The sequence below is a fragment of the Pyrus communis genome, chromosome 7 (assembly GCF_041283825.1).
Source record: "Pyrus communis isolate YQ-2024b chromosome 7, ASM4128382v1, whole genome shotgun sequence".
In the NCBI taxonomy this organism is placed as follows: Eukaryota; Viridiplantae; Streptophyta; class Magnoliopsida; order Rosales; family Rosaceae; genus Pyrus; species Pyrus communis.
This window is the reverse complement of record NC_142571.1, coordinates 4,686,623-4,705,364: the sequence shown is the minus strand read 5'-3', so window position 1 is coordinate 4,705,364 and position 18,742 is coordinate 4,686,623. Positions and strand designations below refer to the sequence as shown.

Sequence of the window (18,742 nt, the reverse complement as noted above, 5' to 3'; positions counted from 1 at the left end):
AATTTGCCTTCTCCGGTGCTCCACCACCCCCAAGGTTATTTGGGCTTTGTTCTTGGGTTCAAGGAGAGTGTAATGGTGGTGGAGATCGAAAGAAATCATTTCACCAATGGTGGTTCAAAGCCGAGAACCACCTGGACCTGTAAGTGGGTTTTCTCGTACATCAGGTCTAAAACTCGTCGGCTCTAGCTAGACTTAGGTGCTGGGATGTTGTGATGAGGGTTGATGGTGATGGGAGGTTGAAGAAAGCCGAAAAATTGGACGGGAAGCTGTCGGAAATCGGCATGGGGTCGGATTGCAAAATGGGTCAAGGAGGATCCGGTGTATCTCCTTTCCCCTCCTTGCTTTCTTCTATGGTTGGTCACTCTCTTCTTCTCTTCTTTCTGATTGGGCAGCAGCCCTCTCCTTTTTTCTCACTTATTGGGCAGTAGCCCCCTCATTCTTCTCGTTTCTCCCTTCTTTCCTCCGTTTCTTTCTTCTCTTTTCCCTCATTTCTCACAATATAATTTAAAATAATAATATAATAAATAGTAACCTTTACAAAAAAAATACTTTTCGAAGTTGTAGTTCTGTAAAATCTCTGTCGTAGTTCCAATCTCAGTTCTGCTTGTGTCTACACGTTTGCACCATCAAGTACTTCTGGAATACAGTAAAGTAATAGTTCATATGCATCATGAACTAACGGTCAACGAAAGTCAATGCCCTTGCCTCTAGGACATTTTCGTAAATTCACATTTTAAAAATTTATAAAATCGTAGAACTAGGGACGGGTTGTCACAAAGTCCTCGGTTCTTTAGGCATAAAAAGTATTTAACCGATCAACATTTCATTCGGTGCTCAATAGTTTGGTTAAACAGTCAAATCTCATGCAAACATGCAAAATCATTATACAAACACGATATGTTGACAGCCTCTAACAATAGCACTCATGTAATCATCATTTCTCTTGTCATTGTGCAAAATAAACATTGGGTCAAATCATGTGAGGATATAGTTTGACTCTGTATGATTTTAGCACCAATAATCTGAAACATATTCCTTTATTTCTACAACACTCATTATGTTATTAATGTTATAATACTCTTTAGGCAACTAATGTTTTAAATATATAACTAGATGAAATGACAAATTTTCTCATGGAGTCCAATAATGCGATAGACACAACAAGATATAACTAGATGAAACGACAAATTTGCTCATGGGGTTCAATCAGAGAAGAACTTACATGAAATGAGTTTATGTAACTCATCAAAGTTCTCTTAGAGCCAAGTTTGCTTATGTGACTGATCAAATTTAAATGCTTAGGCATTTGCCTAGTTGTTTAAAGATGCTCTTAGGTAAGTGGCTCTATTATTTGCCTTGTCACTAAACCAGTAGCTAATTTGTAATTTAACTCATGATATCAATGTGAATTATTGCTTCTCTTTTTTTTTTTTTTTTTTTTTTTTTTTTTTTTGGTGTTTCTTTCTAGAAATTCATTAAAAATTCATCATTCCAACTCAACCAACTTGCAAGGTTACTCTCGACAAAAAAAGAGAGGTCTATTCACTAAAATCAACAAGGTTAAATCCTTTGTTTTTTTGTTTGTTTGTTCTTAGAGTGCCATTTGAAAACATCTCTTTGACCGTAATCTCAAAATTTTATATTTATAAATTCGATTACTTCATTTATTATTGGATTTTTATTACAAATGGTTCTTGAAATTGATTCTCACCATCAAGATAGTTCCTGAAATTGAAAATTAATAAATGTAGTCCCAGAAAATAGGTGTCGCGAATCAATGTGATCATTCCATCATAATTCTGTTTAAAATTCTGTTAAGTGCTGATGTGACACATAAATGTGTCCACAAGATTTACAAGCTTTTATCACAAATGGTCCCTGAAATTAACTCATACTATCAAGATGGTCTCTGAAATTGACCCACACCATTAAGATGGTCCATAAAATTGAAAATCGCTGAATGTAGTCCTTAAAAATAGTTGTCGCAAATCAATATGATTCTTCTGTCACAATTATGTAAAAAACATTTGTTATGTGCTGATGTGAGTTTAATAATTTAAAAAAGTTATCAATTAAATTTTTGCACAATGGAATTTTTTTTCTTATAATAGGACCTACTCGGAAGAGAAATCTCTTCCATAAATTCTCAAAGGCACAAGTCTTAACCAATGCCTAAGAAGGGGTTTGGAAATAGTTTTCAAAAAATAATAGATGCATCTTGGTTATAACCTCATTATCTCAAGGCAAACATCGCCATTCTTTGAGTCACTAGACCACTAAAGAAGCGCCAAACAAGCTCTCTAAGATTAAGGTTGTGAGGATGTTGATTGCCTAAATGTTAACGGTAATGTCTCAGAAATCGTTGCCAATCAGCCAAGCTGTCACCAAAGGTGATCTCGATCCAAGTTCAATTTGATGAAGGGTGTTGAAGTGTGTAAAGGTGGGTGTATTGAGATTTATTTTATTTTATTTTATTTTATTTATATATAGAGACTAGATAGCGATGAAGGTAGAAGAATATGGACTAAGATCAGAGGTGATTGCAAGATTGAGTTTTTGGGTTGATAACTTTTTATTAACCATTAAATTATTAAACCTATTTGTCATTTTTTTTTTTTAATTTAATTAGACTCGTGTGATCCATTTAAGTGTCATATCATCACACAATAGAATTTTTGACAGAATTGTGACAGAATGACTACATTGATTTGAGATACTTACTTGCTAGATTACATTGATCGATTTTCAATTTTAGGGACTATTTTGATGTCTGGGTCAATTTCAGGAACCATTTTGATGTTATGAGTCAATTTCAAGGACCATTTGTGAGAAAAAATGACTTATGAGACCCATTTACGTGCCACATCAGCACTTAATAGAATTTTTAACAGAATTGTGACGGAAATACTAGATTGATTTGCAACACCTATTTTCAGGGACTACATTTATTAATTTTCAATTTCAATGACCATCTTGATGATGAAGGTCAATTTCATAGACTATTTGGGATAAAAACCCTTTGTTATTTATTTAAGTATCATAACGAAGCTGGTTATGAACCATCTTGTAAACACTTCGAGTAAATACTTTTGCACAATTGCCCAACAACCGCTTAGCGATTTTTAGAACATTAAAATTGACAATTCACCTTTTATATATTTATCGTCCAAACTAAAAGAATTACATTAACTACCCTTACATAAAACATTTCTACAATATATGCGCCATCTACATTCAGCTTCCATTCACCTTAATGTCAAGCTTGATAACGTAACATCCATAAACCAACTACAGTAGAACTTTGACAAATTAATAATCTCGGTTAAATATTATTTTTAGATAGTGATATAAATCTCACGTAATATATAAATTAATAATTTCATGTTACTATAGTCTTTGTTTATCTAAATAGAGCTTTTGATTGTTAAATGTTTATAAAATAGAATAATGTACTTGATCGAACAATGTACAATATAGTTTTAGCAAAAAATAAGTGGGGTGTGCTATTCATAAATTCTTTTTTACTTCATACACACCTTCTTAGTTTGTAGCCGTTGGAGCGCTTGAACTCAACCAACGAACAAATTAGAAAGCATCCCAAAATTTCATCATCCCAACCCAACCAACTTGCAAGGTCAGTCTCCACTCTCAACAAAAATGAGGTTTATTCACTAAAATCAACAAGGTTAAATCCTTCGTTTTTGTTTTTTTTTTTTGTTTGTTTGTTTGTTCCTAGAGTGCCACTTGAAAACATCTTTTTGACAGTAATCTCAAAATTTTATATTTATAAATTCAATTACTTCATTTATTATTTATTCAAGGATCGTAACGAAGCTAGTTATGAACTATTTTGTAACCACTTCGAGTAAATATTTTTGCATAATTGATGCATATAGCCAGCCATTGGTTTCAGACTTTCAGGTGAGGCAGTCTAACATACTTCGAATGCACTTACGTAATCATGCAACAAAAACCTCGAGCTGTCGAGCACATGATGGTAGACAGGGAAAACAAAACCACAGCCAAATTTTTTAAAGAGGTGTGCTATCCACACATTTCATTTTACTTCTTATACATCTCTTGATAATTTCTGTTCGTTGATCTTCTTCAATTCATCCGATCCGATAGCCAAAAATTAAAAAGGTGTGTGAGAAGTAAAATGAGATTTGTGGATACTACAACCCTTTTAAAAATGTGAAAACAAGGCCGAACAATGGTATTGACTTATAAAATGTTATAAACCAATATAAAATGCTCTAACATTTACACATGTACTTAATTAATATTAAAAAAACCACATAGGCCTCGCCAAGGCCTGCAGGCGCTAGGCGTTAGGTCTCTTCTCACTATCCGACAACCGCTTAACGATTTTTAAAACATTAAAATTGATAGTCACTCGGCAGAACAGTTTGGTGGTATTCCTCTTCACTTGAAAATGAGAGGGTCTTAGATTCGAATCTCATGGATGACAAATTTAATATCAAATTAAGCTGCATATTGTGTAACTTAGTTGAACTACCCCTCCTTCTAGTGTAAAAACATCGATTTACTTCAAAATCAAATTGACACTTCACCCTTTATGCATTTATCCTGCATTAACTACCCATACATAAAACATTTCGACAATACATGCCACCTACATTCAGTTTCCATTCACGTTAATGTTAAGTTTGATAACCTAACATCCATAAACCAACTACAGTAGAACTTCGACAAATTAATAATCTCGGTAAAATAATAATTTTAGGCAGTCATAAAAGTCTTACGTAATATATAAATTAATAAATTTCATGTTACTATAGTCTTTGTTTATTTAAATAGAGCTTTTGATTGGTTAAATGTTTATAAAATAGAATAATTAATGTACTATGTTGAACAATGTACAATCTAGTTTTAGCAAAAAATAAGTGAAATGTGTTATCTACACATTCCTTTTTACTTCATACATATCCTCTTAATTTACGATCGTCGAATCAATTGAATTAGAGAAGATAAAAAGACAGAAATTATCAAAAGATGTGTGAGAATTAAAAAAAAAAAAAAAAAGTTTGAATAACACATTTCAAAATAAGTACATAAAATTTTCACACTTAAACAAATGTTTGCAAAACGAAAAATTGAATACAATGTACAATATCTAAGACAATAAAGAACACATTAATAAATTAATAAGCTATCAATTATTGACAGGAAGAAAAAAACTATTAATTAATCGATTATTTAATATGCACTAAATTATAGATTTTTTTTTTTTTTTGTTCTAAACACTATATAATTTAAGGAGGGTTTGATTGTATTTGAGGTCAATTGTTTAATTCATTGTGGCTCTAACATTTTTTTAAGCAGTCAAGCTTTGTTTTTTTATACTTGTAAATGAGAAATTTTATATTCGATTGTTCAGAAAAAATTCTTCAATTCATTCCAATTGCAGATTTTGGTGGCTGATCCTTTTGTTTTAATAATTTGTTTAACGTTGATAATGGATCCATCTCACTTAACCGATAAGATCAAGCTTCACATATTTGTATCAATTTTTTTTTTAAACCATATAGCTGCACCCTATATAAGTATAAGTTGCTCTGTTACTAATTTACTGTTAGCAGTAGAAACAAACAAACGAACAAACAAGAAAGCAAAAGCGATGGCGGCAACGAGATCCGGTCAGAGCCTGGCGGTGCTAACTCGAGCGTTGATCACTCGCTCCATGGAGTCGTCTCGGGGAGCCACTCGCTACTTGAGCGGAGGCAAAGGCAAAATCCTCAGTCTGATCTTAAAATGTCACTATTGAGGTACATGGCGTCCATTAGGGAAAGCTACATTTTTCTCTACATCTAGTTGCTTATTTATGAATGGGTTCAATCACCAAAAATAGAATATTAAAAAGAAAGATAGATTGCAGCTCTTTCAACAAGCGCTTTTGATCACTTCGAATTGGTTGCTTCTTCTAGATGAATGAGAGAGAATTGATGGCTCTTGGGTTCTATGTTAATCTTACAGATGACCTCAAGGGTAAAAACGGAACATAGGTTTATCGTGAAAAGTCTGCATTTTTTTGAAAACTAGATCATTTGTTTTCTTACAAAGTGTAGAGTATCCTTGGGAATCAGCCCTTTGCATAAACCTATGTGGCTTGTATGATGGCCTAGCGATTCTGCTTGAATCCTAACAAATTGCACCACATGTCCTTTTCACTTGATGTGGTAGAATATTTTGTTGTTGCATCTATCACGAAATTTTAACCGCAATCGCTAGAGTAGAATGCATTTGTTTTTTTAAAATATAGATGTATGCATGTAATATCATTTACCGTTACTTTTATGTATGAGCCATGCTATAACGAGGTTTCTCTAGTATATGTCTGTATATAAGATAAAACTGTTATGTGTGAGCTCATATAATCCTTTGAATGTTAGTCAGATGAAACAATATGAATCTAAACACAATAGTTTGGGATGTAGTTGGACGTGCATGGGTGCCTGGTGAATCAAGAAACTTCATGGATCTAGGATATCCAATGGTCAACACGCATACAATATAAGTTGATTTTTTTGGCATCCGGAGGATTATTCTTCCATAGAAATTTCCAAAGATGAGAAAGTTGAACTAATCAAATTTCAACAAGTTTGAAAAATCAACTATTTATATATGTGGGGATCCTGATTGATGTGTTACGTTGATTTGAAGAACGTCTTGAAGTTATGGAGTGAGACATTCATTTAAAATTAGCAAAAAAATCTAACAATTAGAAAAAAGGGTTGTCTAAATGGTGGGGTACTCATTGACACATGACCTTAAATAGAGGAAAAATCATACAGTTTACTTTTTAAGTCTTTAAGGAACAAGAGTGGCATGTTCTAAGTTGGAAAAATGCAATTTTCACACAATTAGGACAAAGGGAGAAGTCTTACTTTGTAAGCGACAAGAAATTCTTGCGTATGACTTACGATACCGTACACTTTTTTTCTACTAGAGTGTGGGCCTTGGTGATACAAATTACAAGGGGGATTTGTGTAAGTGGCCAATCTAGAGGTCATACACCAGATTAAGACTTCCTCCGTTACGTAATTCCATGTGTCCCATAAATTCATATTGATTTGAACCAATTCAATGACACTTCAACGTCTAACGAATGTCGTAAGAGGTTTGGGGGGACAATCAAATATCACCATAATATGAGATAACTTAAACACAGATGAAAGAAAATTTTCATATTTAAACAAATACAACCATTTCACACAAAAGGAATTTGTGTCGTTTGAAACGACTTTTTGGCTACATATGATATTTTATTTTTATAAAAACTGATATTTTTTAAAATTATGGGTTGATTTTTGTGAGCAAGTATTTATCAAATATAGCAAAAAATCTACCCGTAAGTTTAAAAATATCAGTTTTTAGAAGGAAAAAAAAAAAATCATATGTAGCCAAAAAGTCATTTCAATCGACCCAAATACCTTTTAGTGTAAAAGCAATGTTTTGGTTATATATGAGTCTTCGGTTGTTTCATTAATATTTGAGTATTTTTACAGAAATAGAATAGTTTGATTTCTCGTTGTTTTGGCATACATTTCGTCACACTAATAAAAAAGTAAAATAAAATACGAGACAATCAAACAAAAAACAGCAAGGGAAAAGCATATTACTTTTAACCCTATATGTTGTAAACAACTGATTAATTTAGGGAGTCATATTTCTACATGCGGTATGAATTCTACAACCAAACTATATTTTTAAGAACGTAACCCGCAACCACAATCGGGTTACTAGTGAGAAGGTCTATACTTATCATCGAGGTTTTCTGCAATCTGATCTTAAAATGTCACTATTGAGGTACATGGCGTCCATTAGGGAAAGCTACATTTTTCTCTGCATCTAGTTGCTTATTTATGAATGGGTTCAATCACCAAAAATAGAATATTAAAAAGAAAGATAGATTGCAGCTCTTTCAACAAGCGCTTTTGATCACTTCGAATTGGTTGCTTCTTCTAGATGAATGAGAGAGAATTGATGGCTCTTGGGTTCTATGTTAATCTTACAGATGACCTCAAGGGTAAAAACGGAACATAGGTTTATCGTGAAAAGTCTGCATTTTTTTGAAAACTAGATCATTTGTTTTCTTACAAAGTGTAGAGTATCCTTGGGAATCAGCCCTTTGCATAAACCTATGTGGCTTGTATGATGGCCTAGCGATTCTGCTTGAATCCTAACAAATTGCACCACATGTCCTTTTCACTTGATGTGGTAGAATATTTTGTTGTTGCATCTATCACGAAATTTTAACCGCAATCGCTAGAGTAGAATGCATTTGTTTTTTAAAATATAGATGTATGCATGTAATATCATTTACCGTTACTTTTATGTATGAGCCATGCTATAACGAGGTTTCTCTAGTATATGTCTGTATATAAGATAAAACTGTTATGTGTGAGCTCATATAATCCTTTGAATGTTAGTCAGATGAAACAATATGAATCTAAACACAATAGTTTGGGATGTAGTTGGACGTGCATGGGTGCCTGGTGAATCAAGAAACTTCATGGATCTAGGATATCCAATGGTCAACACGCATACAATATAAGTTGATTTTTTTGGCATCCGGAGGATTATTCTTCCATAGAAATTTCCAAAGATGAGAAAGTTGAACTAATCAAATTTCAACAAGTTTGAAAAATCAACTATTTATATATGTGGGGATCCTGATTGATGTGTTACGTTGATTTGAAGAACGTCTTGAAGTTATGGAGTGAGACATTCATTTAAAATTAGCAAAAAAATCTAACAATTAGAAAAAAGGGTTGTCTAAATGGTGGGGTACTCATTGACACATGACCTTAAATAGAGGAAAAATCATACAGTTTACTTTTTAAGTCTTTAAGGAACAAGAGTGGCATGTTCTAAGTTGGAATAATGCAATTTTCACACAATTAGGACAAAGGGAGAAGTCTTACTTTGTAAGCGACAAGAAATTCTTGCGTATGCCTTACGATACCGTACACTTTTTTTCTACTAGAGTGTGGGCCTTGGTGATACAAATTACAAGGGGGATTTGTGTAAGTGGCCAATCTAGAGGTCATACACCAGATTAAGATTTCCTCCGTTACGTAATTCCATGTGTCCCATAAATTCATATTGATTTGAACCAATTCAATGACACTTCAACGTCTAACTAATGTCGTAAGAGGTTTGGGGGGACAATCAAATATCACCATAGTATGAGATAACTTAGACACAGATGAAAGAAAATTTTCATATTTAAACAAATACAACCATTTCACACAAAAGGAATTTGTGTTGTTTGAAATGACTTTTTGGCTACATATGATATTTTATTTTTATAAAAACTGATATTTTTTAAAATTATGGGTTGATTTTTGTGAGCAAGTATTTATCAAATATAGCAAAAAATCTACCCGTAAGTTTAAAAATATCAGTTTTTAGAAAGAAAAAAAAAATCATATGTAGCCAAAAAGTCATTTCAATCGACCCAAATACCTTTTAGTGTAAAAGCAATGTTTTGGTTATATATGAGTCTTCGGTTGTTTCATTAATATTTGAGTATTTTTACAGAAATAGAATAGTTTGATTTCTCGTTGTTTTGGCATACATTTCGTCACACAAATAAAAAAGTAAAATAAAATACGAGACAAGCAAACAAAAAACAGCAAGGGAAAAGCAGATTACTTTTAACCCTATATGTTGTAAACAACTGATTAATTTAGGGAGTCATATTTCTACATGCGGTATGAATTCTACAACCAAACTATATTTTTAAGAACGTAACCTGCAACCACAATCGGGTTACTAGTGAGAAGATCTATACTTATCATCGAGGTTTTCTGCAATTTGATCTTAAAATGTCACTATTGAGGTACATGGCGTCCATTAGGGAAAGCTACATTTTTCTCTGCATCTAGTTGCTTATTTATGAATGGGTTCAATCACCAAAAATAGAATATTAAAAAGAAAGATAGATTGCAGCTCTTTCAACAAGCGCTTTTGATCACTTCGAATTGGTTGCTTCTTCTAGATGAATGAGGGAGAAGTGCTGGCTCTTGGGTTCTATGTTAATCTTACAGATGACCTCAAGGGTAAAAACGGAACATAGGTTTGTGGTGAAATTTTAACCGCAATCGCTAGAGTAGAATGCATTTGTTTTTTAAAATATAGATGTATGCATGTAATATCATTTACCGTTACTTTTATGTATGAGCCATGCTATAACGAGGTTTCTCTAGTATATGTCTGTATATAAGATAAAACTGTTATGTGTGAGCTCATATAATCCTTTGAATGTTAGTCAGATGAAACAATATGAATCTAAACACAATAGTTTGGGATGTAGTTGGACGTGCATGGGTGCTTGGTGAATCAAGAAACTTCATGGATCTAGGATATCCAATGGTCAACACGCATACAATATAAGTTGATTTTTTGGCAACTGGAGGATTATTCTTCCATAGAAATTTCCAAAGTTGAGAAAGTTGAACTAATCAAATTTCAACAAGTTTGAAAATCAACTATTTATATATGTGGGGATCCTGATTGATGTGTTACGTTGATTTGAAGAATGTCTTGAAGTTATGGAGTGAGACATTCATTTAAAATTAGCAAAAAAATCTAACAATTAAAAAAAGGTTTCTCTAAATGGTGGGGTACTCATTGACACATGACCTTAAATAGAGGAAAAATCATACAGTTTACTTTTTAAGTCTTTAAGGAACAAGAGTGGCAGGTTTTAAGTTGGAATAATGCAATTTTCACACAATTAGGACAAATGGAGAAATCTTACTTTGTAAGCGACATGAAATTCTTGCGTATGACTTACGACACCGTACACTTTTTTTCGACTAGAGTGTGGGCCTTGGTGATACAAATTACAAGGGGGATTTGTGTAAGTGGCCGATCTAGAGATCATACACCAGATTAAGATTTCCTCCGTTACGTAATTCCTTGCGTCCCATAAATTTATATTGATTTGAACCAATTCAATGACACTTCAACGTCTAACTAATGTTGTAAGAGGTTTGGGGGGACAACCAAATATCACCATAGTATGAGATAACTTAAACACAGATGAAAGAAAATTTTCATATTTAAACAAATACAACCATTTCACACAAAAGGAATTTGTGTCGTTTGAAACGACTTTTTGGCTACATATGATATTTTATTTTTATAAAAACTGATATTTTTTTAAAATTATGGGTTGATTTTTGTAAGCAAGTATTTATCAAATATAGCAAAAAATCTACCCGTAAGTTTAAAAATATCAGTTTTTAGAAGAAAAAAAAAATCATATGTAGCCAAAAAGTCATTTTAATCGACCCAAATACCTTTTTCTGTAAAAGCAATGTTTTGGTTATATATGAGTCTTCGGTTGTTTCATTAATATTTGAGTATTTTTACAGAAATAGAATAGTTTGATTTCTCGTTGTTTTGGCATACATTTCGTCACACTAATAAAAAAGTAAAATAAAATACGAGACAAGCAAACAAAAAACAGCAAGGGAAAAGCAGATTACTTTTAACCCTATATGTTGTAAACAACTGATTAATTTAGGGAGTCATATTTCTACATGCGGTATGAATTCTACAACCAAACTATATGAATCTAAACACAATAGTTTGGGATGTAGTTGGACGTGTATGGGTGCTTGGTGAATCAAGAAACTTCATGGATCTAGGATATCCAATGGTCAACACGCATACAATATAAGTTGATTTTTTGGCATCCGGAGGATTATTCTTCCATAGAAATTTCCAAAGATGAGAAAGTTGAACTAATCAAATTTCAACAAGTTTGAAAATTCAACTATTTATATATGTGGGGATCCTGATTGATGTGTTACATTGATTTGAAGAACGTCTTGAAGTTATAGCGTGAGACATTCATTTAAAAGTAGCAAAAAAAATCTAACAATTAGAAAAAGGTATGTCTAAATGGTGGGGTACTCATTGACACATGACCTTAAATAGAGGAAAAATCGTACAGTTTACTTTTTAAGTCTTTAAGGAACAAGAGTGGTAGGTTCTAAGTTGGAATAATGCAATTTTCACACAATTAGGACAAAGAGAGAAGTCTTACTTTGTAATCCTGTCTAGTTTGGTGAAGGCTAACGAGTGCAAACAAACGCACCCTTAAAGAACCCAAACAATCGTGCCCATAACTCATTCTAAAGTGAATTATTGCGTTAAAAAAAAAAAAGAAAAAAAAAAGAAGGAATTCCCGCTGATATTTCATCATTCCAAATCCACCACGTCGCGCAATTATCGCTCTCTCAACATTTAAAAATATTGAATAAAGAAAAATTTGGCAAAACGGATAGTTTGAATTGGATCTGAGAACCTAGAAACTTTCAAGGATCATAACCAAGCAAGCATGACAACAATGTCTATGGAAGCTAGTTAAGAACTGTGGTGTAAAAACTTGAGTAATGATTTTTGCATCGAAGTTTTGTAGAAAGGTGATGCATTTTGGCCAGCCATTGGTTTCAAGTGAAAAACTAAGCAATCCAACACACCTTGAATGTACTTACGTGGTCACACACGCACCTTGAATGTACTTTAATTAGGTGTACAATGGTTACACTTCTCAATAGTTCTTAGTTACATACTTAAGTGTGTGCACACATAACTCTCTATATATCAAAGTAGATATGTTACTCTAATTCAGCAATAGCTTCTAACTGAATGTTTAGATTTCTCGCAGGCGCAGTTGCATTTTTTCGTGCAGGACCTGTAGAAGCAAAAGGATTGGGAGGCATGGTTAAGTTTTCTCCTCCTTCCAACATCTGAACAACCTTGTTCATGGAAGGACGACCCGCTGGGTGCCACTGGATGCACCAGAGCCCTACAATTGCAAGTTTCTTTGGAGCTTTACCATCTCCTTCCTCCCCAAGATGGATTCGTAGGTCGTCTCCTTCTTCTAGAAGATTATAGATCCATTCTGGATAGTAAATTTCATTTGTGTTTTCGGAGGTTGAATCAATGTTCTTCCTTCCCCCTACCATCTCAAGGAGCAGCATCCCAAAACTATAGACGTCCGACTTATAGGACACATTTCCAAAGTTCCTAGAGAACACTTCAGGTGCAATGTATCCCATTGTCCCTCTAGCTGTAGTCATGGACACTATGCTTTGATCCTTAGAACACAACTTGGCCATACCAAAATCAGAAATTTTTGGAGTGAAATTATCGTCTAACAATACATTATGAGGTTTGATGTCGAAATGGAGGATTCGTTGATCACATCCCTGATGAAGATATTGAACTCCCTTGGCTACAGCTAGAGCAATATCTTGCAACTTGTCCCAACCGAGAAAACGATTGTTATTGTCTGCCGATGAAATGAAATCATGCAGTGAACCATTGGCGAAGAACTCATAAACAAGAGCTCTGTTAAATCCATCAGCACAGAAACCAACCAAGCGAACCACATTGACGTGGTGGATACGTCCCATCGTTCCAACTTCATTTACGAAATCTTCCCCATTTCCATTGGAACTATTGATAACTTTTACAGCAACAAAGCATTCAGAAGAAAGCTTTCCTTTAAAAACAGTTCCATAGGCTCCTTGGCCTAACTTGTCGTGGAATTGGTTTGTGATCCTCTTAATATCTGCGTAGGAATACCTGCTTGGTTTGTGAGCTTTGTAATCTTGTAAAAATCTTCTAATCTTAATTTCATTTTCTTTTTCCTTTGTATCATAGTAATGGACCTGATAAACTGCAACGACTAGTAGGAAGAAGGCGAATGAACCCAAGGTTGCACCTACAAGAAATCCCAAAAGTTAAGCATCTATCCTCAGTATGTGTTGGACATGAAATGTTACAAATCAGAAGATCAGTTAGGTGACTCACTGGTAGCCACTAGTTTGTTTGCTTCACCTGCAAAGGATAATTTGAAAAAGCATGTTGTTAGTCATGAAATTGTGAAAATATTGGTACATAATTAATACTAGTGGTTCAGTTCATCCTGTTCCCCAGCAGAGAGTATTAATCATTATTTTAAAAATGCTTTTGCTTTTGAACAGAATATATGTCAAGCAGAATATGTAGTGTTAATCTTACTTTTTGTCAGGTTAACACATTCAATTTCGCTTTTGTTCCCGTTGTTCTTCACTATACACCTCTTTCCCCCCGCTTCACATTCTGTGCAGTGTGGTTTAGACCATTTCAGAACACCCGAAGATGGAACTGATAGAACATTACGTATCTTTGTACAAGACTGCAGGTTATCAATTTCGTAGTTGGGATCAACGGCATAAACGTGATGGCCGGGGCTGGTAAGGCAGGGGCCATTTAAAACGTGAACGTGCTGTCGTCTTTCAAGACCTAAAGAACATTTGAATAAGGCAAGGTTGTCCTGAAACTCTTCTGAGAAGTGGAAAGGAGAGATCGAAATGTTGAGGATATCTGAAACTTTTACCAGCAAGCAATTATCTGAGTCGTATAGATGGACTTCCTGATACTTATAATCAATGATTTTGACAGAGAATTTGGCCGGAATTGGAAGCTCGAGAACCGTCTCTTGTTTCTCATTGCATGACACAACAAACCCAGGATAGCCACAGTGATCTGGATGTCTATCTTTGAGGATGAAAGGGAAACGGACGGGCGGGCCTTGATCCCCGCACTTCAATTCTTTGCAGCCATTCTGAGTTTCCCCAAGCACTTTGGAGAAAGCTATTAACAATACGCAAAAGGAAGAGATGAGTATTTCCTTCATTTCTGCGCAGAGAAAAGAAATGGTATTCGCGTATGATACTATAACTCTAATCTTGATTAAGTTATGGTACTATATATATGACATTTACTAAAATAAATCAACATTGAAGTAACTAATTTGATTTCAAATACAGAAAAACTAATGAAAAATGCTTGAAAACTTTGAGTTTTAATGATAAGACAAAATAAATGGTAAAGTGAATAGTATAATAATTGACTTTTTAGTGTAAAAATGTGATTTTTTGTTAAAGTGAACAGTACCGGGAGCTTTTCGTTAAAGTTTCCTTAAAATAAATATCTATCCCCTTTGTCCAAATCAAACAATTTAACGGTTGAAATACGTCTAAATTTAATGGTATTCTTCTTGTAAACGAGTTCAAAACTAATTTATTCTCCCACTTTTTAATATAAATACGTTGTTGTATAAATGTATAATAAAAAAACAATATTTTAGATACTTAACTTCAGAGAAAAATACTAGCTACTTTTTCAGTGCCGGTCTTCGTTTGCTCTCCAACAAAATCCTCTTTGATCCTCTTTGTGAAGATTCTGAAGATCTATGAATCGTGTTCGTTTATCATACATCGTACGGTCAGTTTTCGTCAAGTACTATTTATATTTAATTTTAAATAAAAAATTTAAAATGATTTCTGACCACAAAATATATGATAAACCGTCACGATTTACGAATTTTAAGAATCCTCACAAAAAAATCCGGATTCGTTTGCTCTAACCCAAATTACTGAGCAATCTTGACGTGACGCCCTCCCATTCAACAGCAGTTGCTTCTTATACCCAATCCCAATTGTGCTGCTGAATTCTTCAGCAGCGAAGTTAAACCCCTTGACTTTTTGTTCTTCTTCCATACCATTAATGGGCAAGCAGGAAAAGTCGAATGTATTAAAGTCTTTCAACAGTGGCGAAATTTTGATACTAATCTTGTAGAATGGAATCGCGGTGAGCCAGAAAACTTTTGCCTAATAAGAGCGAGAAAATTGCTGATTGTAATATATGTCGGAATCCAGAGGAATGGAGAAGGAGCCATTTAAATAGAATTATTTTACTTTAATTAAAATCAAGATCTTTTATGATAAAATTCTACACCTGACGGATTGGGCAAGTGATTAAGTAGAGATAGTATTGATGTTGTTGTAGTGAGCTCTCGGCCCGTCTACTTGAAAAATTCTACATGATATCAGAGCCAGAGAATAAACTCGTACTAACACGTGATTGGGTGGATCCCCTTTGACGCCACGCAATGGGTGAGTCCAGACATGACTCCATGAAGGAGAAAGAGGCATTTAAATAGAATTACCCCACTCTAATTAAAACCGAGATCTTTTGTGATAAAACCTCATACTTGACGGATTGAGCAGGTGGTAAAATGAGGACAATATCGATATTGCTAGAGTGGCCATCCACCCGTGGACCTGAAAAATTCTACAATATATGAGTCCCATGAGCTAATAAAAACCAACGTGGAAGGCCTTCAGCTCAGAGAGAGAGAGAGAGAGAGAGAGAGAGAGAGAGAGAGAGAGAGAGAGAGAGAGAGAGAGCCCATAGCTTGCTTTCTCTTCATGGAAAGTGGGAAGGCCTTGTCTGCGTGGTTTGTAGTTGTGACGTTTTTTGCAATTGCCTTATTGGGTGAAACTTCTAACGCTAAGGCATCATCTTGTCCGCCTTCTTCCTGTGGCAATATTCAGAACATAAGCTACCCTTTTCGACTCCAAGATGACCCGAAGAATTGCAGTGAATCAATTTATAATCTGTTTTGCGAGGACAACGTGACAGTGTTACGCTTTAACTCGGGAAGATACTACGTAAAGTCAATCAACTACAATAACAACACAATCCGAGTTGTGGATCCTGGTTTTGATCACAATAATTGCTCCTCCGTTCCTCTCTATTCTTTATCATCCGATTCAATAAGTTTTGGATCTCCGTATACAGTATGGATTTCAAGAGCTATAACTTTCTTGAATTGTGCTAGTCCAGTGAACTCCTCACTGTACGTGGAGACAGCTCCATGCATAAATATTTCCAGGAGTGGTAGTACTACTTTGTCCCAACTAAAAACCTATAGCTATGTCGCGGTGGGCCCAATGATTGCGTCAGATTTGGAGGAGGGGTGCAGTATAGGGTGGACGTCCATGGCTTCCTGGACTGAAAATCACCGAAACGCAACTTCTTACCGTTACATACACAATGCTCTGGTGTATGGCTTTGAGCTTCAGTATTCTCCAACAGATCCGTCCCAGTATTCTCCAACAGATCCGCCCCAGTATTCTCCAACAGATCCGTACGGCGCAGGTTTGTGAATTAATTAGAGTTATATATGCTTTCACTTTTTTTTTAAACTCTAATTTTGCTGAAAAGAATATATAGTATCATCATATGATTTATGTTCACTTTGAAAAGATTTGGAAGCATGTCTTTTGATTTTGTTCACTTTGATTATATTTCTCGCAGGAGATCGGCCACTAGTGATCATCAGCATTGGTAAGCTATTTGTCTTCTTCATCGATGGAAAACATCGTGAGTTTGGTATGTAATATGATTTATGTTTTCTTATGATTTTGTTTTAAAATTCCCGAGCAGGAGCAGTAGCAGTGGGAAAGTTGATGTCTGGGGCTCCATGTGTTGTTTGGATTTGGATCTTGAAATGGAGGAGAAGGAATTTGTCAATGTATAGCGCTATAGAAGACTTTCTACAAGGCGATACCAGTATTATCCCAAAACGATATTCTTACTCGGACATTAAGAAGATGACTAACAGATTCAAGGATAAACTGGGTGAAGGCGGCTATGGCTGTGTATTTAAAGGAAATTTGCGCAGTGGTCGTTTTGGAGCTATTAAGATGTTGGGCAAGTCTAAAGCTAATGGACAAGATTTTGTCAACGAGGTGGCTACCATTGGGAGGATTCACCATGTTAACGTAGTGCAACTTGTTGGTTATTGTGTTGAGGGATCAAACCGTTGTCTAGTCTATGACTTCATGCCTAACGGGTCTCTTGATAAATATGTTTATTCGAAAGAAGGAACTACGTATTTAAGTTATGAGAAAATGTATCAGATTTCTCTTGGAGTAGCTCGAGGGATTGAATATCTACATCAAGGTTGCGACATGCAAATTCTGCATTTCGATATTAAGCCTCACAATATTCTTCTTGATGAGAATTTCAACCCAAAGATTTCTGATTTTGGCCTCGCAAAATTATATCCAACCGATAATAGCATTGTCTCGTTGACTGCTGCAAGAGGAACAATGGGATATATGGCTCCTGAGTTGTTCTACAAAAATATTGGAGGTGTCTCGTACAAGGCTGATGTCTATAGTTTTGGAATGTTGCTAATGGAAATGGCGAGCAGAAGGAAGAATTTGGACGCGTTGGCAGAGCATTCGAGCCAACTTTACTTGCCAACATGGGTATACGATCGATATAATGAAGGAACAGATTTGGAGATGAGCGATGCCACTGAAGAGGAAAAGAAGATGGTAAAAAAGATGGTTATAACGGCCTTATGGTGTATACAAATGAAACCAGGTGATCGTCCTTCAATGAACAAAGTCATAGAGATGCTTGAAGGAGATGTTGAATGCCTGCAAATGCCTCCAAAGCCTTTTCTGTTTCCACAAGAGATACCTATAGGCGATCCTCAGAATAATCCGAATCTGACGTGCTCTAACACGAAGCTAACATGGACGTTGTCGGGAAGGTGATGCTCAACTAGCAAAGGCTCTTTCCATTTGCTTCAAATGATAAGATTTGATGATTGCAAGTATCATGTATAAAACTTTGCGAAAATTGTTATATGTTGTTTTATCTTGTTTACCAAATATTTAGTTCTTAACTTCTTGTAGTTTTACCTTCTTGTCTTTAATGTGTTGAAAGTAATGAGCTAGAAAAGATGTATTTCAAGTTGATATATATGTATGAGTCAAAATTGTGACTAATGTTGCACAAAGAGATATGACTAGATGACACGACAAATTTGCTCATCAGGTCCACCCCA

The 18,742-nt window shown here is 34.7% G+C and overlaps 2 protein-coding genes and 1 pseudogene across 4 annotated transcripts; 2 read left to right on the top strand and 1 right to left on the bottom strand.

The window, feature by feature from the left end:
- Positions 1-12,452: 12,452 nt before the first annotated feature.
- On the bottom strand, positions 12,453-14,770 carry LOC137734087 (rust resistance kinase Lr10-like). 2 transcript variants are annotated; one of them, XM_088697728.1, is made up of 3 exons: positions 14,071-14,770; positions 13,861-13,887; positions 12,453-13,771 (listed from the first exon to the last, which is right to left on the bottom strand). In XM_088697728.1, the coding sequence occupies exons 1-3, from the start codon at positions 14,726-14,728 to the stop codon at positions 12,660-12,662; spliced, it is 1,797 nt and encodes a 598-aa protein (XP_088553854.1). In that variant the 5' UTR covers positions 14,729-14,770; the 3' UTR covers positions 12,453-12,659. The 2 variants fall into 2 exon arrangements, with proteins under 2 accessions (XP_088553854.1, XP_088553855.1); XM_088697729.1 differs by lacking the exon at positions 13,861-13,887 and having other exon boundaries at positions 12,530-13,776; positions 14,046-14,741.
- Positions 14,771-16,235: 1,465 nt separating this feature from the next.
- Positions 16,236-17,279, top strand: LOC148695491 (uncharacterized). The gene is made up of 2 exons (XM_088697199.1): positions 16,236-17,037; positions 17,197-17,279. The coding sequence occupies exons 1-2, from the start codon at positions 16,305-16,307 to the stop codon at positions 17,277-17,279; spliced, it is 816 nt and encodes a 271-aa protein (XP_088553325.1). The 5' UTR covers positions 16,236-16,304.
- LOC148695490 (rust resistance kinase Lr10 pseudogene) lies at positions 17,198-18,624 on the top strand (annotated as a pseudogene). Its single transcript, XR_015964580.1, has 2 exons — positions 17,198-17,226; positions 17,326-18,624. The product of XR_015964580.1 is annotated as a rust resistance kinase Lr10 pseudogene (transcript).
- Positions 18,625-18,742: the final 118 nt, after the last annotated feature.

What these genes read in the sequence shown, in the direction of transcription:
- LOC137734087 (XM_088697729.1), bottom strand. Translation starts at nt 14,728, where the DNA reads ATGAAGGAAATACTCATCTCTTCCTTTTGCGTATTGTTAATAGCTTTC. An exon ending in ATTAACACTACATATTCTGC is followed by an intron (nt 13,777 to 14,045) that starts TTGACATATATT and finishes TTTGGGATTTCT; the next exon opens with TGTAGGTGCAACCTTGGGTT.
- LOC148695491 (XM_088697199.1), top strand. Translation starts at nt 16,305, where the DNA reads ATGGAAAGTGGGAAGGCCTTGTCTGCGTGGTTTGTAGTTGTGACGTTT. An exon ending in AACAGATCCGTACGGCGCAG is followed by an intron (nt 17,038 to 17,196) that starts GTTTGTGAATTA and finishes TATTTCTCGCAG; the next exon opens with GAGATCGGCCACTAGTGATC.